Raw genomic sequence first — 22236 nt, 5'->3', positions numbered from 1 at the left:
AGGCGGAAGGCAAGATGGAAAAGGTGGCAGGCAGTAATGGAGACAGAATCTCTGTTAACTGCTGTAATTAATGTTATGTCTCATCGGGGAGAGATTAGGAAAAAACAGAGAGGGAAGGAAGAAAAAACAAGTATTATTTTGCTATTAAAGACGCCCTTGAGCTGGGGAACATTAGCAGCAGAGTTTGAATTGGGTAATTGTTTGACTGTCGGAGGATGTGCAGACAGGACGATTACCACAATGAAGTGAAATATAGCTGCATGCAACCTATGTGCTTACAGCTCCCGCAGCATGGCGACGGAGGCCTTCTGCTGACTGCAGAACACAGCTGGGGGCGCGTCTAGTACGTGTGGTGCGGGGACCACCCACCCACATAGACACAGAAGCACAGGTGGCATCCATGCAGTCGAGCTGGCAAAGCCGGTTCTGGCACTGACCTGTCATGTGACACCCTGTCACTCCGAGACCTACGGGCTTAGTCTCGGTATTTGCTTTCACTCTACAATGAGGGCATCGGACTCGATGTGTTTTAAAGGGGCTGGGATGTTCGTATGGGGGGTTTGTTGGAGAGTTAAGTTGGAAATGTCTGCTTTCCTCACTTCCAAGCACTGATGATGCAAAAGAATCAGCTGCCATCTTCCACAGTCCAGAGTCAGGCCTATCGGACCAACACACAGGGATGCGGAACCAGATGGTATGGAGATGAACACAGGAGAGGTCCTCACCCTCCTTGCCCTGGGAGCAGAAGATCACTTAGAACCAGACATTTTTTCTTAACATTTATTTATTTTTGAGAGACAGAGAGAAACAGAGTGTGAGTGGGGGAGGGGCAGAGAGAGAGGAAGACAGAATCAGAAGCAGGGTTCAGGCTCTGGGCTGTCAGGGGAGCCCGATGCAGGGCTTGTACCCACGAACTGAGAGATCATGACCTGAGCTGAAGTCAGATGCTTAATGCACTGAGTGACCCAGGCACCCCCAGAAACTTTTTTTTTAAGTAAACTCTACAACCCAGTGTGAAGTTCACACTCAACCCTGAGATCAAGAGTCATATGCTCTACCAGCGGAGCCAGCCAGGTGCCCCTGAAATCAGAAACTTAAGTTTGACTCTGGGCTCAGGCACCAGCTGTGTGACCGTAGAGGAGACTTGTCTTGACTCCCTCCCCCTAGTTTTTCCTGATTGTCAAATAGGATCAATAATAGTAGCAATATCAACGAAACTGACGCCACAACATTTGCATACAGTTTACATGTTACCTCATTTTAATTCCATGAGGTGGAAATTGTTAGTATCACCTATGTTTTAGTGGGGGAAACAGACACAGAGCAGTACCTTAACCGATGCCACACCACTAGTTAAATGGTAAGGAAGGCCAGCATTCTGATCCAGGCAATCCTGCTCCAGACTTGATACTCTCTTTGTTTTTAAACCTCTCACCTTGATGGGGCGCCTGGGTGGCTCAGTCAATTAAGCATCTGGCTTCAGCTCTGGTCATCTCATACTTCGTGGGTTCGAGCCCTGCCTGGGGCTCTGTGCTGACAGCTCAGAGCCCGAAGCCTGTTTTGGATTCTATATCTCCCTCTCTCTGACCTTCCCCTGCTCACGCTCTCTTTGAATCTCAAAAATAAATAAAAAACAGGAAAAAAATTTTAAAAAACACCTCTCGTTTTGAATATAGGGGCACCTGGGTGGCTCAGTTGGTTAAGCGTCCAACTTTGGGTCAGGTCATGATCTCATGATTCATGGGTTTGAGCCCTGCATCAGGGTCTGTGCTGAAAGCCCAGAGCCCGGAAATTGCTTTGGATTCTGGGTCCTCCTCTATCTCTCTTTCTGCCCCTCCCCACTTAGGCTCTGTCTCTCTCTGTCTCTCAAAAATGAATGTTAAAAAGAAAAACTTTATAAACTTCTCATTATAAGTATAGACTCAGGAGAAGTTACAAAGTTGGTCCATAAGGGTTCCTGTATACTCTTTACTCAGTTTCCTCCAAAGTTAAAATCATATATAAAAGAATAATCAAAACCAGGGAATTAATGTTATAATACATTAACTAGACCACAGACCTTACACGAATTTTACCATGCTTTCCACCAACGTTCCCGTTTTGGTCCAGGATCCCATGTGGTATTTACTTTCTATGTCTGCCTGGTCTTCTCTTACCTGTGACAATCCCTCAGTCTTTCCTGTCTTTCATGATTTTGACACTGTTTTTTTTTCAGGTACATATTGTTCCACTTTATAGCTATTTTTCACTTGCATTTATTTTTTTAAATAGTTTATTACCAAGTTGGTTTTCATATAACACCCAATGCTCTTCCCCACAAGTGCCCCCCTCCACAACAATCACCCCCTTCCCCTCCCCCCTCCTCCTCAGCCCTCAGTTTGTACTCAGCATTTAAAAGTCTCTCATGATTTGCCTCACTCCCTCTCCCTTTCCCCTTCCCATGGTCCAAAGTAAGTCAGGCAGAGAAGGACAGATACCATATGTTTTCACTCATAAGTCTAGCAAGAGAAACCTAATGGGGATTTTGACACTTTTGAAGAGTGCTGGCCAATTATGTCGGAGAATGTCATTCACTATGGGGTGTGTCTGATACATCTTCATGACTACAACAAGGGTATATACACATTTTTGACAAGCATCAGAAATGGCATTGCGCCCTTCTCAGCGCACCCTATCAGTGGATCCGTGATGTCTATCTGTCTTACTTCTGGTGATGGTAAGCTGGTAGACGTGAGGAAGTAGGTTGAATGGTAGACCCTAACAAAGAGAGGTCCACATCCTAGTCCCCAGAACCCGTAAATGCTACCTTATGTGGAAAATGGGAAAAAAAAAAAAAAAGTCATTGCAGATGTAATTAAGTTAAGATTTTACAAAAGAAGATCATCTTGAATTATCCAGGAGGGATCTGAATCCAATAACCCATCTTTACGAGAGACACGCAGAAGAGAGAACACAGAAGAAGGTGAGACAAAGACTAAGGCAGAGATGTGGAGCTACCTATGTAGGAGTATTTATGTATGCATGTATGTATGTATGTAGGAGTATGTATGTATGTATGTATGTATGTATGTATGTATGTATGCAGCCACGAGCCACAGGACCACTGGCACCTCCATAAACTAGAAGAAGCAAGGAATGGATTATCCCCCAGAGCCACTGGAGAGAGCAAAGCCTGCTGAGACACTGATTTTGGATTTTTGGCCTCCAAAAGTGTGACAGAATAAACTTCTGTTGTTTCAAGCCCCCTAGTTTGTGATCATTTGTTACAGCAGCCCTAGAAGCTGATAGATACTAGTATCTGCTAGACTCTCTACTATAAATCACCCATTTTCTTTTCATAGTTAATAAATATCCAGGGGAGGATACTTTGAGATTCTGCAAATATCCTGCTTCTTCTTGAAGTTTCACCCATTAATATACTTTATACATTAAACAATTACTATTATACATTATATACATTATATAATTAGATTATACATTAGTATACATCAGTGGATCTTGTCAGTAGTAATTATTACAGTGGTGATTGCATAATGGTAGTCTTCTACTTCCCTCTTTCCTTCTATATTTATTTATTTATTAGGATTCTATTGTAAAAAAGAGCTATCTCTTCTATCGCATTCATTTTAGCCTATATCTACTTATATCAGTGTTTCAGAGTCAGTGTTCTTAATAACTCCTGCCCAACTTAGCTCAAGAAATGCCTGTGAGGGCCAAGCATGAGCATGAATTAGGGGGAAATATCAAAAAGAAAAGAAAGGGGTCTTCTCTGAGCACTAAGACATTTCATGTGTCTTCTATCATTTATTTCTCCCCTTAGCCACATGAATGAGGGATCCACAGCCTCACTGTAAATTCAGGAGAAAGTAACAATCAGAGAAGGTAAGGAATGTGTCTAAGAACAAGAGTAAGGGAGAGTCACACTCTGAACCACCATTTATCTGTCCAAACATATGTTATTTCCACCAAACCAAGCTGTCTTCTGAGGATCAGGAGAGGGGAGGAGGAGGAATTAACTGAAGGTGGAGCTGGAAGCTGTACTATGTCAAAGGCCAAGTTCACCGGACATTTCCACGGTGGGCTGGCACAGGGTACAGGCAAAGGGGAATATACAATGTGAATACTGCACGGCACACGCACACTCTTTCTGTGTTGTTAGAATACTGCACACAAGCTTCAGGTTCTTTTTTTTTTTTATGTTTATTTGTTTTTCAGAGACAGAGAGACAGAGCACAGGCAGGGGATGGGCAGACAGAGAGGGAGACACAGAATCTGAAACAGGCTCCAGGCTCTGAGCTGTCAGCACAGAGCCCAACACCAGGCTGGAACCCACGAACCTTGAGATCGTGACCTGAGCCGAGGTTGGATTCTTAACTGACTGAGCCTCCCAGGTGCCCCAGAAGCATCAGGCTTTTGAAGTAAAATGAAATGTACAATAAGCTGGAGTGTGAAGGTGGAGAGGCGCCACTGTGGGAACACCCCCGCAACTCTGTCAACCTGCCATCTGCCCTTGTCCCCCAGTATGCTTCTCTTCCATCTCTGGCTCTCCCCTCTCCCTTCTCTTTTCCACCTTTTCCTCGGCTCCCTCTTCTCAGACCACTGTGCTGGTGCCCCCTCCCTGTCTCTGCAGGAGGCCTTCTGTCCCTGTCACCCCCTGACTTCCTCCTCAGCCCCCTCCTCACCCCAGCACCCCTCCACCACTTTTTCTTGGGCTTGGGTTCTATCTGCCCCTCCCCCTCTGCTTCTGTTTCCCTTTCTTCTGTGTGGTTCCTTCCTCCCCGCCTTTCATTCTGCTTCCTCTTTGATGGTCTCTGCTTCTACTACTAAATCCTTACCTGTCCATTCCTACCAGTTTCCCTGTATTTTTCTCCTTCTCTCTCATTGTCATCAGCTCCCATTTTCTCAGTTTCCCTGTATTTCTGTCTCTGGTAGTTTCTTTCTTTTTTTTAAATGTTTTATTTATTTTTGAGAAAGAGAAAGAGAGAGACAGCATGAAGAAAGGAGGGTCATAGAGAGAGGGAGACACAGAATCTGAAGACAGGCTCCAGGCTCAGAGCTAGCTGTCAGCACAGAGCCTGACATGGGGCTTGAACCCACGAACCATGAGATCATAACCTCAGCCAAAGTCGAATGCTTAACCGACTGAGCCACCCAGGCGCCCCTGTCTCTGGTAGTTTCTATATACCTGACACAGAAGAGGCACTCAATGAGTATTAGCAGATGTCTATTTTTCCTGTCTTTCTCTCTGCCTCCCTCTGTCTCATACTTTGCAGATTTTTTTTTCTTATCCACAGTCCCAACCTGCATTCCATTTTGGCCCAAAGGCAACTGCCTTTGTACCCCTTTCTAAGTTGCCTCTTGCCATCTCCAGGATTTTCTGTCTGGGCTTGATTGTTGGCCTGGGCAAATGGGGTAATCGGGATGGAGAACATCCTTTTTCTAGCCTCATTCTCTCCACCCACAAAATGAAAGTGGGATCTAGACTGCTGGCGCATGCAACTGTCCGCGTGACCATCCTCTGTAAAGGACTGTATACCCCTACCATTGGCTTTGGGTTGGACCACATGATGCGTATTGGCCCAGGCCAGAGAATGTGAGAGAACCCTCTGTCTGAGCTCTAGCTTGAAGAAGCATCCTCGATTTCTGCCAGTTCTTTTGCTCAATCCCTCTGCCATGGAAACCTTTGGCTGGGGCTCCCCTTCGGCCGCAGCTGCAGAACGAGAAGACATGCAGAGCTGAGCCACAGAGACTGTGGTTCCCAACATGGAATGTGCAAGCACAAGAAAGCACTGTTCCATCAGTCACCAAGATTCAGAGCGATTTGTTGTAGAATAAACATGTACCAGTTGACTCATCTACAAGAGTTGGATTCTGCAAGGGCAAAGGTGCTTTCGGCTCCCACATTCCAACCATATTTTATAGCTCCATTGCTTCTGGGGAAGCCTAGCCAAATCCTTTCTTGTGCATTGTCTCAGTTCCCAAGTCATGATTTCAATCTTAATTCCACTTTTGCAAATGACCAACCAAGAAACTCACAGAAATGAAGACATACAAACCTCTACAGATGCTGTGAGACAGACTCTCAGCTTGAATCCAGGGCTCCTGACACCAGACTAGACTCCTTTCACTTCATTGTGCTGCATCCCTAAATGCTGTGGGAGATAAGCCACGTGACCAATGGACAGAAGCCATGGCTTATTCTTCTCACAGTCCCGTAAGCCTAGCTAGAGACCCTGGCAAGCTTTCACTGCATCCTTGTTGAGGCAGGTCAAGGCCAAGCTACTGGGTTTATATGATATAAATTTTTAAAACTTAATATATGTATCTGTGATTTTTAAAATTCCACTTTCTTAAAAAAATAAATGGGGTTCATGTGGTACAGCACACTTATATAAAAATGGGCTTGGTCTGTGTTACCCAATTTCATCATGTCTGCAACTGATAAATGCCTGATAATCTCAATTTATAGATGGGGATCTTAAGGCTGAGAAGGGATGTGAGCTGCTTAAAATCAGGGAGCAAATGAGTGTCAGGGCTGAGACACCCGAGTCTTATGAAGCTATATGTATCCCATGGTTTTTCCACCACTAGATCATTGTCACCTTTCCTTTTAAAATAATCCCTCTTAGGAAGGTTTTCCCCACTTTCTGTCCAAAAGGCTTTTGGCACCTGCAGTCTGGAATGGCCCTGGCCTGCCCTGGTATTCTTCAAAAATATCACTTATAAACAACACAGCAATGACATTTGTTATTGGAGAAATTGTTCCTCTCACCAAAATATATGTAGGACTCCTAATGCCCAATACCTCAGAATGTGACCTTATATGAAGACTGGGTCTTTATGGAAGTAAGCAAGTTACAGTGAGGTCATTATGGTGGGCCCCACTCCAATTTAACTGGCGTCCTCATAAAAGGAAAATGTGGACGCAGAGATAAACACACACACAGTGAGAATGCCACGTAAAAACCATGGCTGCGCTGTCATAAGCCAAGGAACTCCCAGAATCTGAAACAGACCTTTCCTCCAGTGCCTTCAGAAGGAATGTGGCTCTGCCTACATATTGATCTCGGAAATCTAGCCTCCAGAAGCGTGAAACAACACATGCGTGAGGTCACTCAGTCTGCGCACTTTGTTATCACAACCCTCGGAAACTAATACACAAATAAAGGACAGGGTCCTAACACTTGGGAAGACCTGGCCGTCTCAGGTTCTAGCATATGTGCCATATGTGATTCATCTTAGAGCAACCCCCTCAGGGAGTTACTTCCGTCCTCACCCCATTCCAGATGAGGAAATGGATGCAGAGGAAGGAGAGATGCCCATGTTCCATGGCTAGTAAGTCAGTTATGGAGCCAGAATATGAACCTGGGGACCCCGATCCACAGTTCCTGCACATCAGTTATATTCGCTGTCCCTGCATTTTCTCAAAAATAGAACAGGAGTAACAATGATATCTGTTGAATGGAGATCATTTAAAGGAATGAATGAGTCAAATATATGCCGATAATATAACACTAAGCATTAAAACAGTGCTTGTTGACATTATTATTTTCAGATTCTTCACTGTTTTCCACAGTTTCTCATAACTTTTTTTAATTATTGTTTCTCTCAGCATGGGATACCCAAAAGTAAACACATTGTTTCAGGTCTTATCTAGAACCTCTAAAACTAGTTATTCAGAAAACTAGTCTTTCATTAATACAACTTAAAATGTGGAAACAGGGGCGCCTGGATAGCTCACTCGGTTAAGCATCTGACTTTGGCTCAGGTCATGATCTCATGGTTTGTGAGTTCAAGCCCCGTTAGGGCTCTGTGCTGACAGCTCAGAGCCTGGAGCCCGCTTCAGATTCTAGGTCTCCCTCTCTCTCTCCTCACTGTCCCCCCAAAAAATAAAGAATTAAAAATTTTAATAAAAAATAAGTCAAAAAAATAAAATGTAGAACCATTTTTACCACTTGTTACCATATAGTTGGCTCATTCTGAGCTTGTGGTTGAGTTTTTAAAAGCTTTTTCTTTTCTTTTTTCTCTTTTTCTTCCAGATAGGATTTTCATTGTTAGGTTTAGCAGGCAAGTAAACCGCTGCATGATTGAGTGATTGAATCAATGAACTAAGGAATGCATGGAATGCTGTGAATGAATAAATGCAAGGGTCTCGGAAATGATCTAAAGTCATTTTTCACAGAAAGCTTTACAAAGAATTATCCCCAAATCACACAAATCCTTTAAACAAAGCGTCTGATTGAGAATGGGAACAATAATTCCTTAGATTTATGTGACATTTTATAATCCTCAAAGTATTTTTCTATATATTATTATGCCACAGAATTATAGATGTTGTAAGTTTGAGAGAACCACGCTAGTCATCTAATTTAAGTATTTTTCCTCTCAAAATCCTGATGACTAGGGCTTCTAGCCTTTGCTTGCATACCCCCAGAGACAAGGAAGTGAATACCCCCTGACTCAGTTATCCAGCGCCAGATGGTTCAAACACCTGGAAAGGTCTGTCCTGCCACAGACAGGGGTGATGGGCCCTTATAACCACCCCCTCGCTGGGGCGCACCCATATAAATGGTGGGAGAATGAGAGAAATAACGGAATCTATCCTACAGAGTATTAGAACAATAGAATGGAGTAACCCATGTGCTGTACCTAGGCTGTGCCTGATATACAGAAAGTCCCCGATGGTGGTGGCCATTAATTTCATTGTGCCGGACACTGGCACCTATGACTGCATTCAGTACCTAGAAAAACTCTGAGAATTAGGGAACGTTATCCCAGTTTCATCAATGATGATTTTGATTTGGCCAAAGTCATAAAGCTAGCAACAGAAATACTGTTCAACATTTGAGTTGACTTTTCAGTCAACATCCCTGCCCCCCCGCCGCCCCGCCTGAAGGTACCCATAGATTCCACACAAGGAGGGAGTCTGTGCATGAATTTGCACATGAGGTCTTACAAATTTAAGCCAACAGCTGATGCAGAGAGAAGAGAAGTGGCAGACTACTATGCAGAGTAATGGTGGAGGTTCTGGAATCAGCCAATATAGAGTGAAATACTGATTTTACCATTTAATCTTTGGGTGACCAAGTCACACCAATAGCTACTGATTTCATTAATATCTCAGGCTCAGGTCTTAACAAACTCAAAGAACGTGCTGGTTCTATTCCAGGAAGCACGGGTTGTAGCAGGTTCCGATGACTGAGCCGGAGCTGGTTGCCCCACATAGGTGTCCTGAGAAACGGGAATGGAGAACAGAGACCCTGGAATGATATGAATCTTCTCACAAACCATCGCAGATCTTCACCAAAGATGGAAACAATGCAAAATTGGATAGACCAGGGGCCACCCTGTTATGAGTAACCATGTGGCATGAGTTTAGAATCTTAGGAAAAGCCCGCTCCCAGAACCACATCCTTGTTAACCACACAGCCCTCGGGAAGTCAGTTAAACTCACTGAGTCTCCAGTTTCTTATCTATGAAACGGGGAAACAGATCCTAGCCACTCTCAGTGCTATTTATTTTGAATGGTTGTTTAGGGGAGAAGAAAGCAAACACTCTTTTGGTTCTTGCTGAACTGTGGCCAGAAGAGCAAGGACAGAGAACAGTCTAAGCCACAGGGAGGTGTGCTGTCCAGGCCAAGCTCCACCAACTGGCTGGGGACCCTGGATGGCTTGCAGCCCATGTGTGGACCTCAGTTTATCCATTTATGAAATGAAAGAGTATATTAAATCAGCACATCTTAAAGTTTTCAATGAAAATGCCCCTAAGAATAAGAACTAATGGTGTAATGTGCCAAGCTCCTCAGATACAAGTGCTCGGTGTACATACACAGTAAGAATTTGTGAAAGCCTCATTTACAGATGACAGAAACAAGGCACAGAGGAATTTAAAACTTTGCCCAAGATCATCCAGAGTGTTAAGTGGCACAGAAGGACTTTACGCCCAGGCACTCAGGCTCTGGAATCTGTGCTTATTAACCTCCACGCCCCCCTCCATCACCTCAGAGAAGCCAGGCTGCCATTAATGAATGACTTAGGGTTCAAAGTTTACTGGACATGACTCTATCTCCTAAAGGTAAGAGGAGGATAGGAAAGATCCAGATTTTGGAGCCCTGAAAGTAGAAAAGAACTGGCGGGATCACAAGGTGGTAGCCTTGGGCCGCGTTAGTGTGTGAGCATGGGAGACCCAGACTGTGCCAACCTCCACACAGCCTCCTCTGCCAGCTGTAACCTGAATCCCAGGAATTTCAGATTTCCGTGGGTCTTGGTGAGTTCTTTCCACGCTGAACTCACTGAGAAGAATAAAAAGGGGAAGAACACCTATAGTCCTCAGAGAGAGAGTGTGATTTAGTGGAACTAACACTGAACCTAGAAGCAAAGAACGTCCATTCAGGGCTCATTTATAATTGAGATTATACCTTCTAGGTTACTGGGTTATGGGAATGATGTAGATGAGCAAATGTGATGCCAAACACAGAAAATGCTTAACAAATATTAATCAAAAATAAAGTCTCACTCTCCAACATTAAAAAAGTAAGTCACGGCCCTCAAGCCTTCTTGGCACCCGATGGTGCCCAGTGCCCCGTGAAGACTTTAGCAAGTACCCTGAAACATCTGCACCCCAAAGTTAGCATTCAGGCACTCACCTGGTGTGGCATGTGGCTGCATCATTTGCAAAATATATATATATGGGAAAAGTCTATCACACTCCTTCCATGAATAACACAAAGGCCTTGATTTGTTCCTCCACGTGATGAGCATGCGTTAGGTCCAAAATTAACATTGCTGTCTGGCTGGGGTATGTGTGTGTTTTTCCAAAAAGAGAAAACTTCCAAGCTCTTATTCAGCCCTAATCAGAATGTCTAATGCATAGTGTTAGGTGAAGAGGAACCAGGAGAATGGAGACCAGGAGCAAAGATCTGCCCCCACTACTGACTCTCAATAAATGTGGTTGGCTGCTGAATGGAAAATAACATGAGTGGGTGGGAACACTACTGTGCTGAGTGGCCCTATGCCAATTTCCTCACCTCTCTGAGCCATACCTTTCTCACACGTACATTGGGAATAACATTTCCTATGCTTATGCATCTGGCAAAGCCGTGCGACAAGAGAAAATAATGGCCTGAAGAGTGAAAAGCACTGGGGGGATGTCACTTTTAGCTATTATCAGATCTCTTCTTGAGCCAATTAGACCCTGTACATTCTGCATAATGAATTTGTTTTTTCTGATCTACCATGCCGAGCCATTAACTACAGCTTTTTAAAGAAACCATTAATATGAGCCTACACACATCGTAGACTACCATTCAAGTGATTTAAGCCCGAACAGCCTTCTCTGAAGAGATAGCAGACCCCAAGAGCTCCAGGTCATAGGGCTGACAGAGATGGAAGGTCACTTCACCTCTCTGTGCCCGTAACTTCATCCCTCACATGGAGGTGACATGCCTGACTTCATGCATTCTTGGTGAGAATGCAATGAGTTAATGTCCATAAATGTGTCCTGCACAGTGCTTGACACACAGTTAGACAGTCAATAAATTCTTGCACTGAGAGAAATAGTGTAGAGGGCAAAGTTCAGGCTTTGTAGTCAGACATGCTTAGGGGTTCAAACACCCAAGAGCATCTCTGTCTCTTACTAGCTATGTGACCTTGGGTAAAGTTTCCTTGCCCCCATGACTCAGTATTCACAACCATAATATGAGGGTAATAGAGGGGCTACTATGTGTGATTGTGGCTAAGCCTCGCCCAGCGCCAAGGGCCACAACACTGCAGCAGGTGCTGTGAGGGTCAAAGTATCTGGCTCATCAAAGGCACTTGGGAAAGGGCAGCCCTGCTCCAATTCTGTTCCGATTTTGTTTGTTCAGTCATTCTTGGAAAGGCCAGTTGTGTTTTGGAGCGCTGAACCTCAGCCCTCGGCTGAGGCCAAGCACGTGACAGATGTTAAACAGCTATTCCTAGAGATGTCGACCAAAAGGCCAAGGAACTCGAGACCCTTTATTCTCTTCTCCTGAAGCACAATTAGTTTGTCACAGCTGACAGATGATGGATGGGCATGCATCAGTCCAAGTGACACCACAGAATTCACCTGACCTTGCTTATCATTCTAACCTCTTGCACTCAGACAATTCTTTTCCACCCTCCAATGGCAACCCCCACCTCCCGCCACAGTCTCCCCACCTCACCCTCTCCACCCCTCAGCACCTTATGGCATTCCCACTCACTCACCATCACAGAAATGTGGAGAATGTGCATCTGCTCCTCCACAATCTCTGAAGGCTCCTGGAGTGTGGGCGCCGTGGCCCGGGCCAGCTGCCCAGCACTGCTCATGGAGACGTGGAAATACAAGGTGCCATTCTCCAGCCATTGCTGTCTCCAGTGCACCAGTGAGATGTCCGCCGCCGTGCCAGACATCTCTGTAAGACAAGACCAAAGGTGCTGGGTGAGCAGCATTGCCTGGGCCTCGGTTTTCCAGGGAGGGAAGGAGCCACACATGTTCAGAAGATCAGAAGACACCTCCTTTGTACCAGGATGCCTTTCCATCCATCAAGTCTATGAGCCAGATGCCATCACTTCCATTTATACACGGGGCAACTGTGGCCAAGAATCTCTGCAAGCAACAGAGTGTCAGAGACAGAAGTTGAACCCAGGTCTGTCTGGGGTCCTTGTGTATAGCACCATCCATGACAAGGTAAGTCAGTCCACTCAAAGTAGGCGGGATCAATCTAAGCAAGAGATTCAAGAGTTTGCACTCTCCTGAGGCCATGGAACTGGAAGACGGCAAAGGGAGGACATTTCCATGTGTGAGAAGACCAGGGGTTTAGAGTGTGAATTCTTTAGAACCTGAGCTGGAAGTGTCAGATCATCACTGCAGAACCCCAGAGCTGGAAAGGCCTGAGAGACCATGTGGCCCAGCCTGGGTGCCTCAGGATTACCCTTTATAGGAAAGGAGCTTGGCAAATGGGTTGTTCTGAGCCTATTTCTCCTGCTTCAGTCAGAGCAGTTCTATTTTTCGCTAGGGTATATACTGCACCCCTAGCAAGGGAGTGTCAGCACAAAGTTTCCATGGCTTAAAAATACTTCAAAAGTCACTTCCCCACACTAATGTTCTAAGTTATTGTTTTAATAGTACTTCCATTCAGTACCATCATAGCCTCTTATTAAGTAAGAGGGTGACAGCATTAGCATTCAGGAAGTATCCTTGCACTGGTGGCACCTGGTTGGCTCAGGCAGTAGAGCATGCAACTCTTGATCTTGGGGTTGTGAGTTCGAGCCCCTGCTTTGGTGTAGAGATTACTTAGAAGAAGTGTTCTTGCGCTAAGATCATACAATCTTCTCATAATACTGCCTACTAGAGGAATGTGTCATGTGTCCCTGGAAATGTCCTAGAAGGACAAAGACTTATCAGGGTGTCTTATGAAGAAAGGGGAAGGTTGTTAGCATTCCAAGACTTCACTCAAGTGAGGGCTGCCAGAGGAGATAGAGACACTCCATCGTAGACAAGTAGCTGTAATGATGTCTGGGATCTGGAGCACGGCACTAGTATTCTGACCTAGGGGTAGTATTCCCATAGTCACCAAAGACCTCATATATGTGTACACACACACACACACACACACACACACACACACACACACACACACACACATCTGAGGAGGATTGATGGGGAAACTGAGTTAGAACTTCATTTCCAATCAGCTCTCCCTATGCCCCACTACAACCCCTGCCATGTTTGGTGACACTGAAGGGAAAAGAGTCACCTTGAAGAGATGATGTTTGCTCACCAAATTCTACTGAATTATTCTTGCATCGTCCACTCCCCACAGACTAACTCCTTGAGGTTCACAATCAACAGTCCTTAGGGAAGAGCATCTGGCACTTGATAAGTGCTATAAAAAGTTAGCTATTAATATTTATTATCATTATTATTATTAACAGGGACAGAATCTAATTCACCCTTCAGCTGCTCTGAAAAAAATCCTTGAGACATCCTTGACTGCTTGCTTTCTTTCCCTCTCCTCCTCCGGTCCACCAGGAAATCCTTCAAAAGCCACCCCAAATGTGTTCCCTCCCTTCCTGGCTCCTCTCCTACAACCGCCAGGGCCAAAGTACCACCCTCTCTTTCCTGACCTACTACAAGCGCTTCCTAACTCCACTCCCTTCTTGTCCCTCTGCTCTTGCGCAGATTCCCACCCAGAAACCAGAGGAGACATGCCAGACCCTGTTAGCTTCCCTTAGCTCCAAACCCTCAAGAGCCTTCCCCACCTCATTCCAAGTAAAAGACAAGGAGGCCAGAAGTAAGCTATGAGTCCAAGTGAAAACCTACTGGGCTCCCCTCCTGCACTCAGGGTTGAGCAGGCTGGAGACCATCAAGGACCCTGAGAGCTCATCGTGGGGTGCCCTGAGAGAGGCTGGCTAAGTGCCCATCTGTGAAGTGGCCCTTTTCCCAGCACCTTCTCTCTGCACACCACCCCACCTCCTGACCTCAACCTCCGAAGCCCGGGCAGTGGTGCCCCTGGAAGCCGGCCAGCTGGGCCAAGGCAAGGTGAAGATGTGGTAAATGGCCTTGCTCAGTACTTCCCTCATATTTCTCTCGGTGCGTTAAAGCCCAGAACCAGCGGCCCAGGGACCCCATGGCTGCAAGTCACTTCTGGAAATAGCTGCCTCTCCTTCAGCAGCTCCAGAAAAAGCACTCCTGTGCCATGGTACTGCAGGCACTTAGAGTGCTACATATGATTGACACGGCCTGGGACTGAGGAGGCAGAGTCAGGGAAGGAGGGCTTGCTGAAACCCGCACTCTTCCCTCCTGGAGCTCTCCTTCCCCAGCCTGTGCTCGAAATCCCACCACTGAAGAAGCTCATCCCCCTCACGTTCAGATTAGGAAATGGAGGGTCATAGACGGTGAGTCACTCTCTTAAGGCCACTGGTGAATTTATACCCAGATAGACCCAGCAGATTTCCAGTCCACACAATTTCTACTCTGCCGGTAGCTCTTACAACATCTCCTTTTCCTTGACTAAATTAGCCCATGAACCAAAACTAGATTGAGCTCTTTGTTTGCTACAGTGATGAGTGCACAGTCAGCAGACAGTAAACGTTAAATGATAATAACAGTGTGTGAAACACAGTAAATATTGAATCACAGAAATCAGCTCTGGACTCACTCTATTACAAAGGAAGAAACTGTTGCTGAGGCGGGAAGGAGGGCCACGGAGCCTCAAAGAGAAAACCACCTTGGCAGAAGCAGAATGCCTGATCATTCATTCCCTCATTCATTCATTCATGCTTGTGTTTATTTGTTCATTCAACACACTGTATTGAAGGCCTACTCAATTGTGGCACTTTAGTAGCTCAGAATACAGAATGGCATGAGGCATAATCTTGCCTTCAGGAAGCTCAATCCTTTAGTGGCAGAAATTCTACCCACTCCCCATCTGGCATCTCCCTGCCCACACACACACACACACCCCACACACACACACACACACACACACACACAGACACTCCCCATTTAATGTGGCCCCAGACGCTGTGCATTACTCTGGCCCATTCCCCCCCATGTGCTCTAGTCCTGCAGGACTTACAACTGTCCCTCAAACAGACCAGGCTCACTCTGGTCTCAGGACACAAGGACTCTTCATTCTGTCTGTCTGGAACTCTTCTCCCAGACCCTGTAACCACCTTCTTCTCAGTGTTGGTTTCTCCGACCAAGTGACACCTGTTCAGAGAAGCTCAGCCAGTTTTAGTTAAGTTCTCTCTATACACCTCACACTCTCCTGTATCCCCTTTACAAAAATGTGTTATAGCATTTATCACCATTCAAAATTAATCTTATGCATTTTATTTTTTTTGTTGTTGTTTATCTATTTATTTTGAGAGGGAGAGAGAGAGAGAGAGCACATGTGAGTGCTAGTGGGGGAGGGGGAGGGAGAGAGTGAATCCCAAGTAGGATCCACGTTGATAGCAGAGAGCCTGACACAGGGCTCAATCCCACAAACTGCAAGATCACAATGTAAGCCAAAATCAAGAGTCAGATGCTTAACCAACTGAGCCACCCAGGTGCCCCAATCTTATGAATTTTCTTAAACATGTATTTAATGCCTGCCTCTCCATGAGAGGAGGGATTTCCTGCCATATCTCAAGTACTTTTAAAAGTACCCGACACATAACAAGTGCTTAATTAAAAATTACTGAATCGCCAATGATGAATACACACACACACACACACACACACACACACACACATACACACATGCGTCCATAATAAGAACACGGAAGTAAAGTTTAACTTTATTAGAGTATTAAAGACAGAGTAAGTAAAGGTCTACTGGGAATTCGAGGGTGGACTCTCCTAGCTTAGACACAAAGAGTTACTCTATAAACATGGTAACATGAACGCTGCAAAGAATGGGCATGTTGTTGGCCCTCAGACAGAGGAGGCATGGAGACGAGCTGGGCTGTTGGGTGTTTCGGGGCACTAATACTGCATGTGCAAGTAGGAGTGTGGCAGGATATCAGCTGGAAATGCACTTCAGACACAGGGTTAAGGACTTTGAATCCCTAGCGACAGAGTGTACTCTCTTCAGCATGTGGCCAGGAATCAGTGAAGTACACTTGATCAGAGCGCCAGTCCTGTGTCCATTAAAACCAGGTCAAAAGAATACTAGCATAACCAAGGCCAGCTCTTGAAATTCCCCGCTGATTGATTTTCCAATTGCATTTTCCCCTTCCTCTTCCCCTAGTCCTTCCATATAAACATTTCATTGAAGTCTTCAAGTCACATTACAATCAAACTTAAAGCAAAAGGGGGACTAAACGCATTTGGTCGGGAACCAAGGCGATTCCCATAAAGGCAGATTATGCTGACATGATGAATATAAAATGAAACAGCAGATATTAAAGGAGGAGAATTGGTGCGCCATGCCTTCCGGTGGTAGGCTGACTCCACCTCCTGCCTCCCTCCCACCTCGGATAGCTTGGTTTTATATTGGAATCATAAAGAAACACAGGGATTGCCTTTTCATCTTTCTCTATTCTCCCCCCATGGGCTGCAACTCCTGAAATATTCAATAGGCTTAAATCCCCTCAACCACCCCGCTAAAGCCAAGTGAGAGGATCAGCCTTCATCAGTGATTCTGGGTAGACTGCCATCCTGCCTTAGCAGCCACAGATGCCTTTCAGCCTCCTGGAAAAGAAATAAAAATTCCCGAAGGCATGTTGTGCTTTTAATTGGCTTGTTCTTCCTAATCTATGGCACTCATTGTATTTTTATTTAATTCCTGAAGGTCATTATGAAAATAAGCAGCCCTTCTGATCACCAGCCATCTTGGTAACATCTCCCAAGTGGCTAACTAACCCTCCTTCTGATTCCACAGCTCCAGCTGACCCTCCAGCAGATTATTCGCAAAAGGCCAGAGAGCACTTCTGATGAGTTTGCAAATGGGCTTTGCGTCACTGGGGGAAAGCAGACATTATGTGAGATGGGCTCACTGCCTAGGTACAAAGAGTTGAGAAAGGTAGAGATGTTGACTTCCACCACCCTTACATTAGCTGTCCCAAAATTCATGGCGGGGGGGCATCTCTACACAGCAAGTCCTGCTGAGTGACCTTATGGAGATATGTCTCAAACACATGCCCTCCTTTTCATCTCTACAATGGTTGCCTCAATGCAGACTTTTATTGTCTCTCTTGTGGAATACTTCAAATGGCCTTGTGCCAGTCAGGGTCTTATGGAAGAGAAGACACACTCAGTAGGGTCACTGAGAAGGGATGGTTTACAAAGACTTTGGGAGTATATTAGTCAGGGTCCTCCAGAGAAAATAGAAGCAACCGGAATATATACAGGTATATGAGAAAAAGACTTATTAATAAGGGTTAGTTTGTATGGTTATGGAAGCTAGGAAGTCCCCAAATCTGCTGTCTTCAAGCAGGAGGCCCAGGAAAGCTAGTGGCACAGTCCAGTCTAAAGCCAAAATCTTGAGAAGCAAGGGAGCCAATGGTGTAAATCTCAGTCTGAGTCCAAAGGCCCAAGAACTCGAAGGGCTAATGCCCAAGGGCTGGAGAAGATGGGATATCCTGGCTCAAGCAGAGAGAAGATTGTCCTTCCCCTACCTTTTGGTTCTATTCAAGCCCTCAACAGGTTGAATGATGCCTACCTGCATTGATTAAGGTCTTTCTCCTTTCCTTGGTCTACTGAGTCAAATGTTTCTCTTCCAGAAACACGCTCAGAGACACATCCAGAAATAATGTTTTACCAGCTCTCTGGGCGTCCTCTAAACCTAGTCAAATTGACACATAAAATTAATCAGCATAGAATTAAGGTAAACCAGTGATGAAGCACCTCACGGTTGGCAACAGCAAGGAGCTGTCACCATGATAGGCCCGAAGTGGCAAAGAGAGGGATATTTATAAAACCATGAAACAGCCACAGTTGTAGAAAAGGGCTGCCAGACAGGAGTTGTGGCCTTCAGTATAATAACCTAGCTACTGATAAGGCCCATCATGGAGATGGTGGGATAATAAATGGTCCACCCTCACTCTCCTTCCACTGCTGATCTCTTGCAGGTACCTTCCATGGGCCAATTCCAACCAAACCCCCAAGGGTGGAGCAAATTATACATGTCAGCCATCCAGGACCATCAGCAGGGAGGAAAGGGTGAAGCGTGGATCTCAGGGGGTCAATGAAGACTATTTGGAAGGTTCCAACTGGTATGCCCACATCCAGGTTTCCTTCCAACCATCATGCAAATAGCTACCAGGACTAAATTTCCAACTTATAAATCTGACCACATCATTCCTTTGCTCAAAATCGTCAATGGCTCCTGATTTCCCTCAAGATAAAACCTAATTTCATGAGCCTAGTACCTGCATTTCTCCCCCATTTTACCTTTCTTCACTCCTTTCTCATCACTTACACATTAAATCTGATCAAATATTTATGCAATCTCCACATATAGTAGGCTCTTTCCTAATTCAATGTCTTAGAAGATGCCTTTCATTTTTTAAGGCCAAGAGAAATCAGTTTAATTTTATAACACATCATTTAGTTGCCTCAACTAAAGATGTTTCTTCAGAGTCTGGGAGAGCCTTCCCTACTCAACCCTATCCCCTATTCTGGAAGATTTCCATGATCCCCCTATGAGCCAGAAGTCCCTTTATGCTTCTATAAAGAGAAAGTATTGTATGCTATACAATATCATAGACCCTGAGAGACCAACTGCTTGAATTTGAACCACAGCTCCCTTGTGCTCAAGCTAGGGGTCTTTGGACAAACTTTTCACCTTATTTGTGCCTCAGTTTCTTCATCTGTCAAATGAGGATAATAACAGCATCTGCTATTATAGAAATAGAGCTATTATTTCTATTATAGAAATAAATAAAACACTTCATAGAGTTATTTTGAGAATTAAATAAGACCAAGTAGTTTTTAGCCTTAATCTTGATCATCAGTAAGCATTCCAGTTACATTTGTTACATATCACTTCACACACATAATTATAGCACCCTAGTTTACCACTGTCTTGGCCTTTGCTATTTATCTTTGCAGTATTTGGTATTTACCTATGTTAAAATGATATGTTTATACAGCTGACCTCTCACTGGACTCCAGTGCAGGGCCACTTCAGAGTCATTTGTGTGCCCAAGTGCCTGAGACAGTGGCCAAACGCAGGGCAGAGGGCTCCATAAATGTTTATTGAGTTGAACTGAGCTGTCCCTATATCTGGATTCAAATAGGCACTCCGAGAGGACGGAGAGAAGAAATGCCAACTCAGGACGGCAGTGATGGCTTGATTCCCATATAACAACACTAAGAAATTTATTTTACATCTGGCTCAAGTTTAGGCACCCTGGTGAATGCAAATGAAGAGAAAGACAGCCTTTAAATGTCCAGAGAGTTTGCATTTCTCATGGAAACAGACAAGAAGTTTATACAGAAAATAGATAATCTTATGATTCTGTTAGACATAAGTATGTGTGTATGCAGTTAGAAAAAAATATACTGGATCATCAAGAATAGTGCTCTGTAAGTGGTGGGACCAGAGGTGATTTTAATCATGATCTGGTTCATTTTCCTCTAAATTTTCTACATTGACTATCTATTACCTCTGCATCTGCTAGAGGCAGATACATGCTCACTTTAAAGATTCATTTAGTCAACCAACCTTTTCTGAGATCTGGCATTGAGGGACTCTATCCTCGGGAGCTTGGGCCAAGGAACGGAGAAAAAGCATGCTATAAATAACTATAAATCAAAGTAGAATGCTTAAAGGAAAGGAGATGACTTCTGGCTGGATCTAGAAAGCTTCTTTGTGGAGGAGCCTTAAAGGATGGGTAAGATTTCAACAAGTGGCCATGAGGCAGAGGGCACTGTAGATGGGTGAAAGGCACAAAGGCAAAAAGACAGGATTGCAGACGTGCACAAGGGTGCAGTGGGAGGAAGCCAGTAGAAATAGAGAGGGTCATCATTACAGAGGAAACAGAGATAGAAGGGTATAGCAAGTCTGCAGAGCAGAAAGTAAAGAAGGGGCTGCCTTTACCTATGGGCTATCTCCCAGCAGAATAATGAAGATTAGGCCCCACTTGGGACTCCATACAATCAGATCAAGGCCTAGTTTAGAGGTAAATGAAGCTCTCCAAATACCATAAATTAAAATGACAGGATAAATGGATGGATGATGGATGGGCGGATGGATGGCTAGATCCCAGTCTTTGTAACCTAATCAATAATCATGCAATCTGGATTTGTGAGAAGAATATTGAGTCTGGAGTTAGAACCAGAGGTTTGCATGATGCTTCTCCACCAACTAGCTGGATTTCCTGAGGATAAGTCAGAAAGCCTCTGTGATTTTCTTTCTTTCTTTGTAAAGTGTGTGTGTGGTGGGAAGGGTCACCCACTGTCCAACTTCTATCACATCTGACATAGAATTAAGAGAAAATAAAGCCATGCCTATTAATGTGCTTGGAAATCTCAAAAATCCCAAGGGTAGTCCTAGAAGCAAACACAATCAGTATCCCCATCATTCTAGAATATGGCTTCCGTGTGGCACCCGGTTGGCTCAGTCAGTAGAGCATGCAACTCTTGATCTCCAGGTTGTGAGTTCAAGCCCCATCTGGGGTGCAGTAAAAATTACTTAAAAGAAAAAAAATTTAAAAAAAAAGAATATAGCTTCGATATATATTTTCTGTCTAAAACGTGCCAGGCACAGTGCTAGGTCCTATAGATTAGGTAAAAGGACCAATCTGACTGCTGCCTTCCATTTCGGATGATGTTCCTGCAAGGCCACTATCTAGCAACAACGAATGTATTTTCCCCTTGCTTCAGTTTCTTCATCTATTTATATATTAATCATTCATTCATTCCTGGTACAGTATTGTGTCTGTCTAGGTAGCTGCCATCCTCAGGGCTTAGCATGCAGTGGGTGCCCAATAAATGTTTGTTGAATAAATGCATCACTCAATGAACATTTTATGAGTTCCCTGCCCTCAAGAAAATCACAGTCTAGGAGAACAGAAAAAGGAAAATCAATGAAGGGTGACAATCCTGTCGTACTGGCCATGAGACAGCATGCACAGGGTGTCGGGAATGCACGTGACGGGTGACTTAATGCTCCTCATTTATCAGGGGTCTGGACAAGGTGAGCAGGCAGAGTCTATAATCTGGACATTTTATAAGTCTAACCGATCCTGATGTCAGACCAGGTTCAATGCTTGTAGGAGGCATCACTGGGGTATGTGGGTTGGGAGGTTACCTCGGCGGGTATGTGGTATAGGGGTAGCATATGGAGAAAGAGCAGGGGCTGGGATGCAGCCAGAGCAGTGGCATTTGGACAAGAACAGCACAGGAGTACCTCAGACCCTCTCCTTCCTCACCCCCATTTGTCAGCCCATCTCTGCCTTTGCCCCCAATCTGCCGCTCTCAAATACTCAGAGAACTATGTGCCTTTTACAAAAAACAAAAACAAAATGAAAACGAAAAAACAAAAACCTATTTTCCCTGGCCACCCAGTGGAGGTAAATAATACCGTTGTATGCAGTTAAATAAGGGAGGGGAAGAGAATTAAGAGTTATTGGCAAGGGAGAAAAGCACATCATTTCAGATTCTATTTGAAAATAGATGGATAGTTGATAGAACTGAATCTTATTACTCCTGGTTATTTTCTCCCGAACCATTTACCTCCCTCCCTTGCTGCATTTTTTTCACCTGGTCTTTCTTTGTCATTTGGCTTCACTATTTGCTCTT

General features: G+C 44.7%; 1 protein-coding gene across 2 annotated transcripts in view; it reads right to left on the bottom strand.

The window, feature by feature from the left end:
• The window catches only part of ASTN2 (astrotactin 2), an 861939-nt gene that overhangs the window by 726625 nt on the left and 113078 nt on the right, over positions 1-22236 (bottom strand). For both annotated transcript variants that reach the window (XM_029919897.1, XM_029919896.1), the window contains exon 2: positions 12225-12412. In XM_029919897.1, coding sequence (XP_029775757.1) covers positions 12225-12410 — 186 coding nt within the window. In that variant the 5' untranslated portion in view covers positions 12411-12412. The remainder of the gene's footprint in view (positions 1-12224; positions 12413-22236) is intronic.

The sequence above is a fragment of the Suricata suricatta genome, chromosome 13 (genome assembly GCF_006229205.1).
Source record: "Suricata suricatta isolate VVHF042 chromosome 13, meerkat_22Aug2017_6uvM2_HiC, whole genome shotgun sequence".
Lineage (NCBI taxonomy): Eukaryota > Metazoa > Chordata > Mammalia > Carnivora > Herpestidae > Suricata > Suricata suricatta.
The sequence above is the reverse complement of the archived record's forward strand: the minus strand, read 5'-3'. Positions and strand labels throughout refer to the sequence as shown.